Source organism: Lethenteron reissneri, chromosome 20 (genome assembly GCF_015708825.2).
Source record: "Lethenteron reissneri isolate LAM-NWPU_2019-01 chromosome 20, ASM1570882v1, whole genome shotgun sequence".
Taxonomy (NCBI): domain Eukaryota; kingdom Metazoa; phylum Chordata; class Hyperoartia; order Petromyzontiformes; family Petromyzontidae; genus Lethenteron; species Lethenteron reissneri.
The window spans coordinates 8879038-8893262 of NC_083798.1; the positions used below are offsets into that span (position 1 = coordinate 8879038).

At 51.7% G+C, this 14225-nt stretch overlaps 1 protein-coding gene across 1 annotated transcript in view; it reads right to left on the minus strand.

Moving 5' to 3' along the window:
* LOC133344504 (triple functional domain protein-like) overlaps positions 1 to 14225 on the minus strand; it is a 90615-nt gene that overhangs the window by 19918 nt on the left and 56472 nt on the right. Inside the window, exons 36-38 of the mRNA XM_061554482.1 lie at positions 3952 to 4309; positions 3656 to 3707; positions 3192 to 3335 (exon numbers count right to left, since the gene is read on the minus strand). Coding sequence (XP_061410466.1) covers positions 3192 to 3335; positions 3656 to 3707; positions 3952 to 4309 — 554 coding nt within the window. The remainder of the gene's footprint in view (positions 1 to 3191; positions 3336 to 3655; positions 3708 to 3951; positions 4310 to 14225) is intronic.

Sequence of the window (14225 nt, forward strand, 5' to 3'; positions counted from 1 at the left end):
TCCCATACACTGCACGTACACACACCATCCACTCATGCACAACACGTATACTCACGCACACTCCCATACACTGCACGTACACACACCATCCACTCATGCACAACACGTATACTCACGCACACTCCCATACACTGCACGTACACACACCATCCACTCATGCACAACACGTATACTCACGCACACTCCCATACACTGCACGTACACACACCATCCACTCATGCACAACACGTATACTCACGCACACTCCCATACACTGCACGTACACACACCATCCACTCATGCACAACACGTATACTCACGCACACTCCCATACACTGCACGTACACACACCATCCACTCATGCACAACACGTATACTCACGCACACTCCCATACACTGCACGTACACACACCATCCACTCATGCACAACACGTATACTCACGCACACTCCCATACACTGCACGTACACACACCATCCACTCATGCACAACACGTATACTCACGCACACTCCCATACACTGCACGTACACACACCATCCACTCATGCACAACACGTATACTCACGCACACTCCCATACACTGCACGTACACGCACCATCCACTCATGCACAACACGTATACTCACGCACACTCCCATACACTGCACGTACACACACCATCCACTCATGCACAACACGTATACTCACGCACACTCCCATACACTGCACGTACACACACCATCCACTCATGCACAACACGTATACTCACGCACACTCCCATACACTGCACGTACACACACCATCCACTCATGCACAACACGTATACTCACGCACACTCCCATACACTGCACGTACACACACCATCCACTCATGCACAACACGTATACTCACGCACACTCCCATACACTGCACGTACACACACCATCCACTCATGTACAACACGTATACTCACGCACACTCCCATACACTGCACGTACACACCATCCACTCATGCACAACACGTATACTCACGCACACTCCCATACACTGCACGTACACACACCATCCACTCATGCACAACACGTATACTCACGCACACTCCCATACACTGCACGTACACACCATCCACTCATGCACAACACGTATACTCACGCACACTCCCATACACTGCACGTACACACACCATCCACTCATGCACAACACGTATACTCACGCACACTCCCATACACTGCACGTACACACCATCCACTCATGCACACGACTTGTACAAGCAAACACACTCGCTTTAAAATCTGAAAGTACTGCAAGTGAAGGTGTAGCCTCCCGAACAGGATAATAAATACTTTCTGCCTTGAGAAGCAGACTGTCAGGATCGGACACCGCTAGCCCTGGCCTGGCTCGTGCCTTCAGCTCGAGGGGATTTATCACTGGGGTTGAGAGGCTTCTGCTGAAACTGGCCCTTCACGTTCTGGACTGGACGCTGTGACGAGCAGAAACGAGCCGAGCGGCCATCGTCGCCGATGCACTGAGATTTTTTTTTATTTTAGTCAAAAATGTCCTTTAAATAAAAAAATAAACACGTAGAATGGAATGATAAATATGCGTGGAACTCAAAACCCTGAGAATGCACAAGACAGCAGTAAATTCCTCATCATCACAGTCTTCACATCCTCTTTTGGTGCGAGCTGGTGATGTGACTAGGGACTGAGGTCCGTGCATCGAAAACTCAAAACGCTCATCTCTATGCTCGTCACAGCGCTCGTCACCGCGCTCGTCACCGCGCTCGTCACCGCGCTCGTCACCGCGCTCGTCACGACGCTCGTCACCGTGCTCGTCACCACGCTCGTGACGACGCTCGTCACCGCGCTCGTCACCGCGCTCGTCACCGCGCTCGTCACCGCGCTCGTCACCGCGCTCGTCACCGCGCTCGTCACCGCGCTCGTCACCGCGCTCGTCACGACGCTCGTCACCGCGCTCGTCACCGCGCTCGTCACCGCGCTCGTCACCGCGCTCGTCACCGCGCTCGTCACCGCGCTCGTCACCGCGCTCGTCACCGCGCTCGTCACGGCGCTCGTCACCGCGCTCGTCACCGCGCTCGTCACCGCGCTCGTCACCGCGCTCGTCACCGCGCTCGTCACGGCGCTCGTCACGGCGCTCGTCACCGCGCTCGTCACCGCGCTCGTCACCGCGCTCGTCACGACGCTCGTCACCGCGCTCGTCACCACGCTCGTCACGACGCTCGTCACCGCGCTCGTCACGACACTCGTCATCGCGCTCGTCACCGCGCTCGTCACCACGCTCGTCACCGCGCTCGTGACGACACTCGTGACTACAATCGTATCTACACTTTAAGCCACACTTGTTATTAAACTCATATTTACACTCATACCCACAATCATGACTACACTCATACCAATGTAAACAGGTGTACGGCTACACTTCCTTATATTTTCACACCAATGCATGCACAGTACAGTAAGACGTGCACATACACACACGCAGCCAATGTCCATGCACACAACACACAAGGCCAGGGCAGCACGGTTCAATCGCAAGAGAGACAGCAAGAGAGTGAGCGAGGAGGCGGGGGGCTCGGGGCGGTGGAATGGGTTAGGGTCTCTGAGAGAAAACAGAAAGAAGGCCGCCGGTTAGAAAAACACCTCAACAGCGGCAGGATGAGAGCGGCTGCGCGCGGGGCGCACCCCGCCATGCAGCCGGCACGATGACGCAAACGGAGAGGAGCTGGGCGAGCGTGCGGGGACGCGGGCCCGTGCGTGCGTGCGTCACCGGGCGGCCTGCGCGCCTGCGTACGCGTCGGCGTACGTATGTACACGTGCAGGCATGAACGTGTGTATGTATGCGCTCGCACAAGGTCACGAGCGCGCTGCGCTCTTTGTGCGTGTGTCGGTGTGCGTACATGTGCAGGCGTGTGCGCTGTCAGCAGAAGCAGGATGTGTGCGAGCGGGATTGTGGTACGCCTGTGCTCGTGTGCGTGCAGATATTCATGCAAGGTGGGTGGGAGTGTGGCCGGGTGGTTGGGTGGGTGGGCGTGTGGACACGCTAGTGAGCGGGTGCAATGTGCGAGTGAGCGAGTCGGTGAGAGAAAGAGTGAGCGCGTGGATGAGCGAGCAAGCGAGAGGGTGACTGAGAAAGTGAGTGGCTCAGTGAGGGAGTAACCGAGTAACCGAGCCGGTAGACGGACGGATGAGTGAGTTAGTGAGGAGTGAGTGACCGAGTGTACTGCTAGCAGCCTACCTCCTGCAGGAGGTTGTGCTGCTGAATGGCCATGGGTGGGGGCAGAGGCAGACTCTCGGCTCCGTCCTCGGCCTCCTCCTCCACACACGTGCTCATTGCCATGGAGTCACCCTTCGAGGCTCCAGCAGCGGCTTTCTTCCCGGCCTGTAGCACACGCAGCAGGCGACCGTAATCGCCGGCAGTTCCACATCAGCACAAGCAGCGTGCGACAACACCAGTGCTACGCGAATGACAAGCACACCTCAAGCCGAAGCTGGAGCCCGCTGCTGTCATATCCGTGTTGGAGCACCCAGTTCCTCCCTCACTTCACCAGATTGAGTTTAGAGTCAGGGCAATTTATGATCCAGCACTCGCCGATTCACTACAGTCACTCGTTCACCGGTGGTTAGTCCCCCCCTGATGGCTCTTATATCGCTACGACCACGGTTACAGTTCCCTTAAACTTCACTCATTGATTCCTCCACCCATGTTGAAGACTTGGTCGACCACACTGACTGCTTCTTCTCATCCACCACACTGCAAATCACGACACTTCTCTTTCTGGATCTTCCCTCGCACTGCTCCACATCTCCTTTCCCTAAGCTCATTTAAAAACCTCGCTCAATTTCAGAAGCATGTTAACTCCATATCTATCACAACTTTGACGGTGCTGTTTGTTGTTGGTCACTTGGAAATATGGGCCTCAGTACCTGTGCTTAGCAAACTGTTACTTTTCTTTATGCAAATCGGTTTTCATCATTCTCCTCGGTGCAGGCCTCACCTCCCAGGTCCCTCGTCGAGCATGGCACCTCCATTCTCCAGGCCTGCGGGTTCCTCTCCCTTGCGGCCCCCTTTCTTGGCCGCTTTGCCTGCGGCCCCCTTGCGGCCACCCCCTTCCGCTTTGCTGCTGCTGAGGCGTCGCACGGGGCTCTTGAGCCATTTGCGCAGCGCCTTGCCGCCGCGCTGCGCCGCGGGGGACGCTTGGGGGGTCGAGGCCGCCGCCCCGGCCGCTCGCTGCGCGGCCTGAGAGGTCGCGTGGCCCGCGGGGCCTCCCGACGCCGCCCCCCCGGCGGCCGTCGCCTGGGACTGCAGGGACGTGAGTGACGGGGAGAAGATGCCTTCCTGGCTGCCGGCGGCCTCTGCGCGGAGAAACGCACGAGAGACGCGGTGAGCGTGAGGAAGAAGGTTGGCGCGCACGAGCCGCACGGACGTTGACACGCGTTTCAATGGCCCCGTGTGACGCGGCGCATGCGACGCGCAGGGTAGAAAGGTTGAGAAAAATGGCCGCCAGATGATCTCCTAAGTGAAACGCTGAGGGAGGGTGGCGTTTGTTATTATGATGTCATGTAGGAAAGTCTGTGCACAGTCTCGACCACTGGACGGTTCCGCAGGATTGGAAGGATGCCCTGGTGGTCCCCTTCATGTAGCCCGCACGCTTTTGTTCGGCAGGATAGAGGGGGCTAAACGGGCACGGCACGGGCTAGAGAAGAGATGGAGTGATGTGGTACAAGAGGATGTGAAGCTGAGTGGACTTGCCGATAACTGGTACCAGCGGTGTCAAGATCGGCCTCTGTGGAGGAGGCTCGTGAAAGACGCTACTGGGCAGTTGAGGCAGTCGCCCTTAAATAACAACGGACGGCAGAGGAGCGACGCTCACAACAACGAGCGGAGTTACTCTTTGGTTCTTTCGGTAAAGTCACGTATAAAGATAAAATAATAAATTAAATAATAGCATACGACGTTTCGATTGCAACACAAGCAATCATCAGGTATAAATGAAATAGCAACAAAAATCTAACCAGAAAACTATAGACAGACATATAAGCAGACATATATCACCATGATAGTTAGATTTTTGTTGCTATTTCATTTATACCTGATGATGATTGCTTGAGTTGCAATCGAAACATCGTATTCTATTATTTAATTTATTATTTTATCTTTATACGTGACTTTACCAAAAGAACCAAAGAGTAATTCCTGCAGTCACGAAAGCTCCAAATTAAGATTGAACGAGCGGAGTGCCGGGTGGCTAAAGCACAGCAAGTTGGCACAGTAGGGGACAGGTGGTGCATCGCCCAGTCATCTCAGTCAGTCGACCCGTGGCACCTGGGTCTGCCCCATGACCTCCTGCCAGCAGGTGTTCCACACTTCACGTGGCCTCAACTTGCACATAGCCTGGCACAAGCGCCGTGGTGACGTCACCGCCACTTAGTGGCGAATGGGAGTTGTTGTGTGGGTTAGTGAGTGATTGTAAAGGTTAGTGAGCGAGTGTGTGGGTGAGTGTGTTGTTGTGACCAGCAGTGTAGTAGTTGAACACAGCATGGATGAGACAAACCAGTCAGTCTAGTAGACCAAGTGCTCAATATGCCTGGAGGAATCAATGAGTGAAGTTCACAGGAACGGTAAACACGGTAGTAGCGATAGAAAAGTCACAAGGGGACAACTGATCACTGGTGAGCGAGTGTCTTGAGTGAATCGGTGAGTGCTGAATATCAATCGCCTCAACTGCTGCTTCACTCTGAACTCTGTCCAAGTGTAGCGATGTAGGAACTATGTGCTCCCCCACTGCTGCTTTCACAACAGCAGGGGCTCCAGTTTCAGCTCGATGCACGAGTCGCTGCGGTGCGCGGCAGGGCCAAGCCAGTCGCAGTGGCCACGTGTTACTCCGGGTTAGTTAACAGGGTTAAGTAAATACATCCATGCAAGTCGAACCTGAACCCTACAGAGCAACTATTTTAATGCAGGCTCAGGTCTGTTGCACAGGAATTTCCTTCACGAAAAACAAATGCCACTTCCAGAAGCATGCTGCTGAGTGATGTTCATTGTTTCGTTGAAGAAAAAAAGTAATAATACAGTTGTGGACAAAACCTACGCGGCATTCCGACGTGTCGCAAAGCCACAGAGCCTCGAATAGCTCTGCACACGTTTCCTTATAGCAGGAGGGCTGCGTCGACAGCATCTGCTACGAACGCAGTGATTAATAAGATACCAGCACCACTCAAAACCCAAGCACAGGTATTGGCACATGAAGCGCTCCGTCGCGCGTACATTCTGCATCGGTCACCGCGGCGCGGAGAGCTGCGACGACCAAGGAACAAACGATCAAGGGGGGGAAAACCGTTCGCTTGGCAATTGTGGTGTGTCTGACTTTAGAACGTAGGGTACGCTGCCTTCTGCAAAAATATAAATAACAAGAAATAGTGAGGACCGTATCAATAATAGTTCCTGACAACACACTTTTACGAAGCGTGAATTTACACGCTTGGTTGTTCATTTGGCAATATTTATCGTTTACGGTTTAATAGGGACACGAGTTCCTTCCAGATAGAGGTTACAGCACCACCAGCATGTGTGTGCACTGTGTGCACTGTAAGCATCTGTTATTATCAGCTAAACACCGATAAGGTGAACACAAAACACATGCAGATAAAGTGGCAGGGACACAGTACCACCGTACCGTGACACCAACCGCAACAACCACCGCACAACCACCAACCATTCCAGCGCAGCAACAACAACCACCCCACTTCACACACTGCTCAACTACCCCTCCGCTACAAATGTCACTCATCCCTGCCGCCTTAACCGGCAGCACCGGTCAACCGATCGATCAATTCCTTGATGTAAAATGAAGCACAACCCCGCTGCAATGTGACATCTTTTTGTGAGTGAGACCGGGCAGCTCATGGAATGAGAGATTTACAAAATCATCAGGTGGAATGCATGGCGGTGGGGCCGGCTAGGTTTACACGGCCACGGGGATATGGCGCCACGCAGTAACGAGTGATGGGGCCGTGCGAACAATGACGCGGCTCGGGTGGCCGTGGAGAGCGAATCTGTTTGGCATGAGGACTCCTGGCCAACACGCACAGCCAAGTTAAAGTGAAAACAAAGGTGAAAAGTCAAAGTGTTTTGTGCTAAAATGAACAATGGGGCGGTACTCACCTCCTGTTCACAGCTCTGGGCCAGGAGGAAATTCCTCATTACCATGACAGGGGCAAGTCTATCCATAGGACAACCACTTGCAGTTGACTCCACCACAAAGTAGTCCTCATTTTATCGACCCCAGAGGGAGGGATGATGGGCTGAGTCAACCCCTAAACAGGATTTGAACTCGTAACCTCGCGACTGCGAGTCGCCCGCTTGACCGCTGGGCCACCTATTCACGTTAAAGTTCATTTATTTAGTTTAACGGGGCGACACCTCAAGAGTCCAGAACAGTCTCATTTGCAAGAGTGCCCTGGGTCACCATCGCGACAAAAGCTGCAGTAATGCTGCGGGAAATATTACATTGCAAACTGAACCAAATTAAAAATTCATTCCAACAACAATGACCACGGGCAGCAGTGTAATTTGGGACAGAGAGGTGCGCCGGCCACTCACCTGGGCGCCAGCAACCGCAGAAGAAGCAGTGGAGCCGTGAGAGCAGCGCCCTCAGTGCCGAGCCCTGCCGGTCCTCTCCCTTCTCCATGCATTCGCTAATCCACTTACTCCAAATTGTACCCTCGCAGACAGCTGCGACAATGCGAACCAAATCTGGCAGATGCGATCAAGCATCGCACTGGGTGAGGGCAGGGGGGGTTCACGTTAGCCACGGAGGGATCCTACCGGCGCCACTCTATCTCATCCGGCTGTCGTGCCGCCACCCCGACGCTTCCCGCTCCCCGCGGTGAGGCCCGACCTTCCGTTCGCCCAGCGACCTCCACTGCCACCGGTGTCTTAATCGGCATTTAGAGTGAAATTTTTCAACGCTTGTATCCAGTGCTGTGCGCGCAGTTGCCCTGCGTCTCTGATGAGTGACCCGAGCCAGCGCACTGCCTCCTCCTTCATTCCTGTGCCATCTCGCGCTCGCCCTGCCTCCACGTTGTGGTACGTTCACCTATGCAAGCCAACGTCTCTGGGCTGCCAGACATGATCAACACGCCGCCGCGCCAGACGGACTGGTTCTGCCGAGTGATCAGCTGCACGCCCATGTGCTGTCATGCGTGCACATGGGGACGTGGGGGGGGGATAGAGGGCGGCAATGGGAGGAGGCACTTAATCCCAGCCCACGTGCGACTCCCCTGGGTCTGGGGGGGTGGGTAGGGTAAGGGCTTGCTGGCTTCGGGTGAACGGACCGAGCCGAGACCGAATCGCTATGCCGGAACCAGGAGAGCGAGCGCGGAACGGCGATAAGCGACCGGATCCAGGCAGCGCCACCTCAAATCATCCACATTGCCCTACTGATGCAGGTTCGCAGAACAGCTCTAGAATGCAGAAAAAGTGGCCCAATATACACGATGAAGTGTGCCAACTAAGGAGAACGCGACCGCGCGTGTAAGCATTTTATGGACTGCGGTGCTGCAGTCCATGAAGCACTGGCTGGGCTCCCTGTGGCTGTGCCCCCCCCCCCCCACCTGGCCCAATTGCACATGCACGCGTGGAGTGCCGTCGTGGTCTTTGTACCCGCACGCCACCAAGGGCACGAGTCACATGAGCGTAGTGGTGGCGGCAGCGCAGGACAAAGGTTGGCGGCTGGGCCGATCGTTCGACCTCGACCGTGCGCACCATGGACAAGGGGCAGCCTCGGGTGTCCCCATCGCCGACGGCCCCGCTGGGAGCCCCCACCCCCCGCCACACACTCAAGATATCATAAACGTTATCGGCTGCGAGTGGCAAGGCCTGTCTGCCGCAATCACCCTGGGCTCTAAGCAAAGTCAAAAAGTCATAGTGAAATGGAGGGTCTTCTCCCGTTTACAGCCCTGCAGAGCCAGTGTGGAAATTCCTTATTCCTATTGTGGGAGCGAGTCTATCCCTACAACAACCACTCTTGGTACCTATTTTATCGACTTCGTTTATTGTCTGGTCAGGTTCATTTTTAAATCCTTTATATTAAGTTCACTTGCGCGCTTGCTTGCTTGCTTACGGCCGTGCAAATCTTTCGGCCGTTTTTTAACCCACTTCCCGTGATCCAATCGAGCTGACATTTTCCACACAGACTCGTCGTGCGTGACAATTAATGTTCGTGAAATTTTTTTCTCCAAAATTTTACACTTTTTAGGACAAAAATATTATATTTAATTACCAATTGTTTAATGGTGCCATGCAATCATCTGACCCATAGGTGGCAGCCATCTCAAGCCAAAGGACGAGAGGACTCTAGCCGCCACGCATATAAAGAATTTATAGTGAAAAACTTTGTTTTTACGGGTTATACTTGTTAAATCATTTATATTAAGTTCGCTTGCTTGCTTGTGTGCTTGCGTGCTTGCTTACGACCGTGCAAATCTTTCGGTCGTTTTTTAACACACTTCCCGTGATCCAATCGAGCTGACATTTTCCACACAGACTCGTTGTGCGTGACAATTAATTTTCGTGAAAAAAAATTTCCTAAATTTTACACTGTTTAGGGATTTTTTAAAAATATTTTATTACCAATTGCTTAATGCTGGCAGACAATCATCTGACCCATAGGTGGCAGCCATCTCAAGCCAGAGGACGAGAGGACTCTAGCTGCCACGCATATAAAGGATTTAGAGTGAAAAACTTTGTTTTTACGGGTTAATTTTTATTCAGTTTAATAAAAGCAATAACATTGTATAAAGTGCATCAGTAGACTTGCACACAAAATGGTACTAAGTTTAACCCATGCAGCAGTAAGCCGCAGGTGCTGACACGCTATAGCTCTGACCTCAATTGTTCACCCAAGTTGTGTGCAATAAGCAGACTGCCGGGTGATGCGGGCTGTTGGTATGGATGCATTGGCACTTTGAGTAGTGCAACTATGAGGTTAATCATGAAAGGGCCTCGTTTGGTATTGGGGCGCACCAGCAGGGCAGGCAGTGAGTCGGGGGAAGACGTTGTTTCTCCGAGCCCCTGGGTGGGAGTCGATTATTCGATCATCCTCATGCCCTGAAGAAAATCGAGTCTCTTTAAAGATGCTCTTTCCAATACCCAGTAGCCACACAGTGCAGGAAAACCAAGGGCAGCAGAATAATAGTAATAAGAGCAATCAAGAACAATATAAAGATGGCAAGATGTTAACTACCTCGCCTGGTATACAAGAGGCTGTGGGTTCAATCCTGAACCTGACTCCTGTATATTTGGAGTTGGCATGTTCTCCCCATGGTCGCGTGGATTTTTCTCTGGTGCCTCCTGTTTTTCCCTCCACGAGATAATAAGCCAGTTTGTTGAACTATCATTCGTGATAGCCACATTGTTTCTGAAAAATACCTATATAGCTCAGTGGGCCTTACCTGCTAAAATAAAAATAGCGACAAAAAAAGTGTACAGCATCACTCACGCTCATTGCATCTCAAAACACTGTAGAGATTGTAATGCGCGCAGTTTTGTCACTAAGTCGCGGTGAACCCACGGCAGCCAGAGCCGGCGCCAACAATTACCCAAGCTCTGTGCTCTATTGCGATATTTGGCCAATATCATAAACGGGTGTTGACACAAAATGATGTTGTACATGCGGCTTTCCAGAAATGTTTATAAATCCAAAGGTTGCTCACGAAAGCATTTTAAGTAGATACATGTGAAGATTAACTTTCAGGATCATCATCTCTGTGTAACCACCTAAGCGCTCGTTCAGAAATATTATTTTAGAACATTTCGCTGCTAAAAATTTCCACACAATAAGCCACTTAGTTGAGCTATCATTTGTGGTTTTGTGGCTTCTGAAAAAGAGGCATAATACAGCTCAGCGGGCCTCACCTGGTGAAATAAAAATAAGAATACAAATAGTAAGGAGTGGCCACAGACTTGTTGGCAACTACCTTTTTAACCGTGCATTACAATCTCAAAGAGCGACATGGAGTCACGGGAAAATCAATAATTCCTTGTCCTGGAGAAGGGGAGAGACAATGACAGCCTAATCAACAGGGCCATGGTAATTAACGGAAGGGAGTGACCACAGACTTGGTGGCAACAGCTCTTTCAACCATGCGTGGAGAGGTGGAGATAACAACTTGTCGTCCACATGCTTGGGTCATAAGGCGTGAAGAGAGGGGGGTGACCCGAGACTTGATGGCAGCTGTGTTTTACAATCCTGCAATGAAATTCCCAAAGGCTACAACAGCATCCTGGAAATAATTACAAATGCCTATTTTTCGGGATCAGGGCAGATAGAATAATACAATTAGTAAGGTGTGTCACGTTCATTACTAGTTCAGCACACCCGTGTGTTGGGAGAGTAAACCCACAACATTTACAATTCGAGTTTGACGTTCTGCCAGTAATTACAACAGCCAGCCTCATCAGGCGATGGGAGAAATCCCCTTCCTGTTAACTCAATATTCTGGGGGGTTAAAGTCGAAAAACCAATTTGTAAACATTGACTCGGAATCCACAAACTCAGTTTCTGCATCAGACTCCGATTGCTCTGCTCATAACATAGGACTTTGTCGAGCTACTGCAGAAGGCAAGGCTTGCCAAGCAGGACTGTGCTCAGAAGTAAACTTTGCTTTATGGAATACGAGTTTATACAACTCACTGTCTAGCGGGTGCTCTTCTGCACGCTTTGAGCTGAACGCACCCAACATTAAGTGCGTTGTTGTTGTTGTTGACAATGCTTGGGTCTAGAGGCCCTCCCCTGCTCTTGTATTGAGCTGGTAATTGCACACAGCTTCGAACCCCACCTAATACGTATTAACTCGCTGCTTTTGAGCAAAAATGCTCCTTGTCAAGACTCGCATGTCCAGCGCAAGGTGACCCTGGTGGGGTCACCATCAAGGGTGTGTGATGTTTAACCGAGTGTGACCAAGGAGTCTCCGTGTGTGACACTGGGAGCGCGACGGCCGTCCATCAGCACAGCACTGGGGGCAAGTGGCTGGGTGCAAGCGGCCGGGTGCAGCCTTAATAGGTGATTGTGGTCCTTGTGCATCAGAGAGAGAGACACTGGTGGCTCACTAAGACATCACTGGCTTACACACACAAGGTATTTCACGTAGAGGAGGCGGAGATCTGGCCTGGCTGGCAGGGCTCAGTCACATTGCGTTCATTCGTGTTGGGCAGGCGTTTTGTTTTTCTCTCCCGTATCGTGCGCTTCGTAACAAGCGTAGCGCAGAATGTTATCCTGAGATACTGGTTGATACACTGACGTTGTTCAAACACTTAGATTAAAAGTGTCTTCAGTGCTGGAGTGGATTTTTAGGAGTCCACATGTTATGTTACCTAATTCCTTACCCGCAGTCTGTATCCTGATGGCGAGGCCTGACAATTGATACAAATGGCAAAACCTCGATAACGAGGCCACGATAATGCTTTAATTGTATTACCACAAAGCGGCCTTGGTGTTGGATCAGAGACACATAATGTTTTGGCGGTAGCCACTGTTAATGGCTTGACCAGACACGCAATATAATGATCATTGTTTATCAGTCAGTGACTTAATAACTCCAGGGTATTAAACACACACGCACACATGCACACACGCACTATACGCAACAACAGCCGCCATTCAACACTAAGTGGCCGTGAGATCACCACAGGCTCTCGTTCCAGGCGAGGTGCATTTTTTAACTATGCAAAGTGACAAAACGTGGACTGGCAAGAGGTTTAATGACTTAATGACATCAAAACAAAGACAAAGATCCTCCTTATAGCCTTAATACACTGTTGGGGAAAGTGCTGTTAGGGAGACAAAGGCGGTCGGGTATGGTGCTGGCAACCCACCCCCTGGTATACCATGCCAGCCTTCCTAGGTGCTCGCTAACAGCACTTGCCCCAACAATCTGTTAAGGCTATATAGAGATCTTTGTCTTTTGTCTTGCCGCTAATTAACTGCACACTTAGGGCAGGCACATGAAAGCAACGTGTGTTTCTTCATGTGCGGTAAGTGTTACATTTGGGGCTGAAAATAACTCAGCTCTTAACACGGGAGTCAATGGGAATACGAGCATCGTTTTCGCTTAATGAGCTATTTTGGCTGATCGTATCTTGCTCGTTAAGCGAGACGCGCCTGAAATTGCTTTAGAAAAACACACGATGGGAGGGAATTACAAAGTGGTAGTGCGAGGGAAGAAGCAGAGAAAAGCATTGTGAGCTGCAGTGTTGGCGAGCGAGTGGGTTGAGTATTTTCAAATGCGGCGTGCTGGTTGAACGCAGTGTGAATAGTGGTGAGACTGGCATACCCGAGTGCTCAACACGGGTGGCAGAATCAACAGGTCAAGTGAACAGCCACAGTGCTAGGAGGCGATAGCAGAGTGAAAGAGGAGGTGGACCCTGGGAACCTCGAGCGCTCATCCAAGCAGCTCACCCCTCCTGCAGTTCCCCCGCCCCTCCAGCCCACTCACCAGAGGGGGGGCGGTGTCAGGGCTGGCACAGGTCCACGAGCGCCACCACACGGCACCCCCCCCCCGCCCCCCCTAATCTCTCCTCCTGCACCGGGCACTCCATCTCGCCCATCCACGAGGCAGGCAACACGCTGCCGCCGCTCAGATAGGGTGACGTCTCTGCCCAGCAGGGACCAGATCCTCGTAAGAGTGAGAGCTCGTGCTATTTTATTTATTCATTGCCATTATTCTTGTTTACAGAAAAAAGCCTCACTGAGTCTCGTGACTTTTTTCAGGAGGGTCCTGCCAAGTCTTCTACGTTGAGGGCAATGATTGCTCTCAATAATGAGTAAGAGGCAGGTAATATAAAAAAAACATTATGATCCGCAACACTGACACACAATGGTCCTAAATCTTGCGATGGACGTCATGGGATGTTGAACGTCCACTGTGAAACAGAGGGCACGTGTTTTTACAGTTAATGTACCTGCAGTATTAATCACGCACGGCTGCTCGATTCGAACCATAAACAACTGCAACAAATGGCGAGCGCGCTAACTCTGGGCCATGTCACCGCTCCGGACAAAGAGTTGACAGACAATGCCTTCGTAGAGTCCCCTGCATAACCACACTATGGGCATTACACGGTCACAAACTCCTCTGCAGATGAAGACAGTGACCTTTAGGCTCGGGTAAGTATTTTCCCTGCTGAAGTGCAGAATATACAACTTGTTAAACCTCTACACTGTAGGTCGAAGCAGCCACCACCACACTGCAGATAACAGCAACCACCACA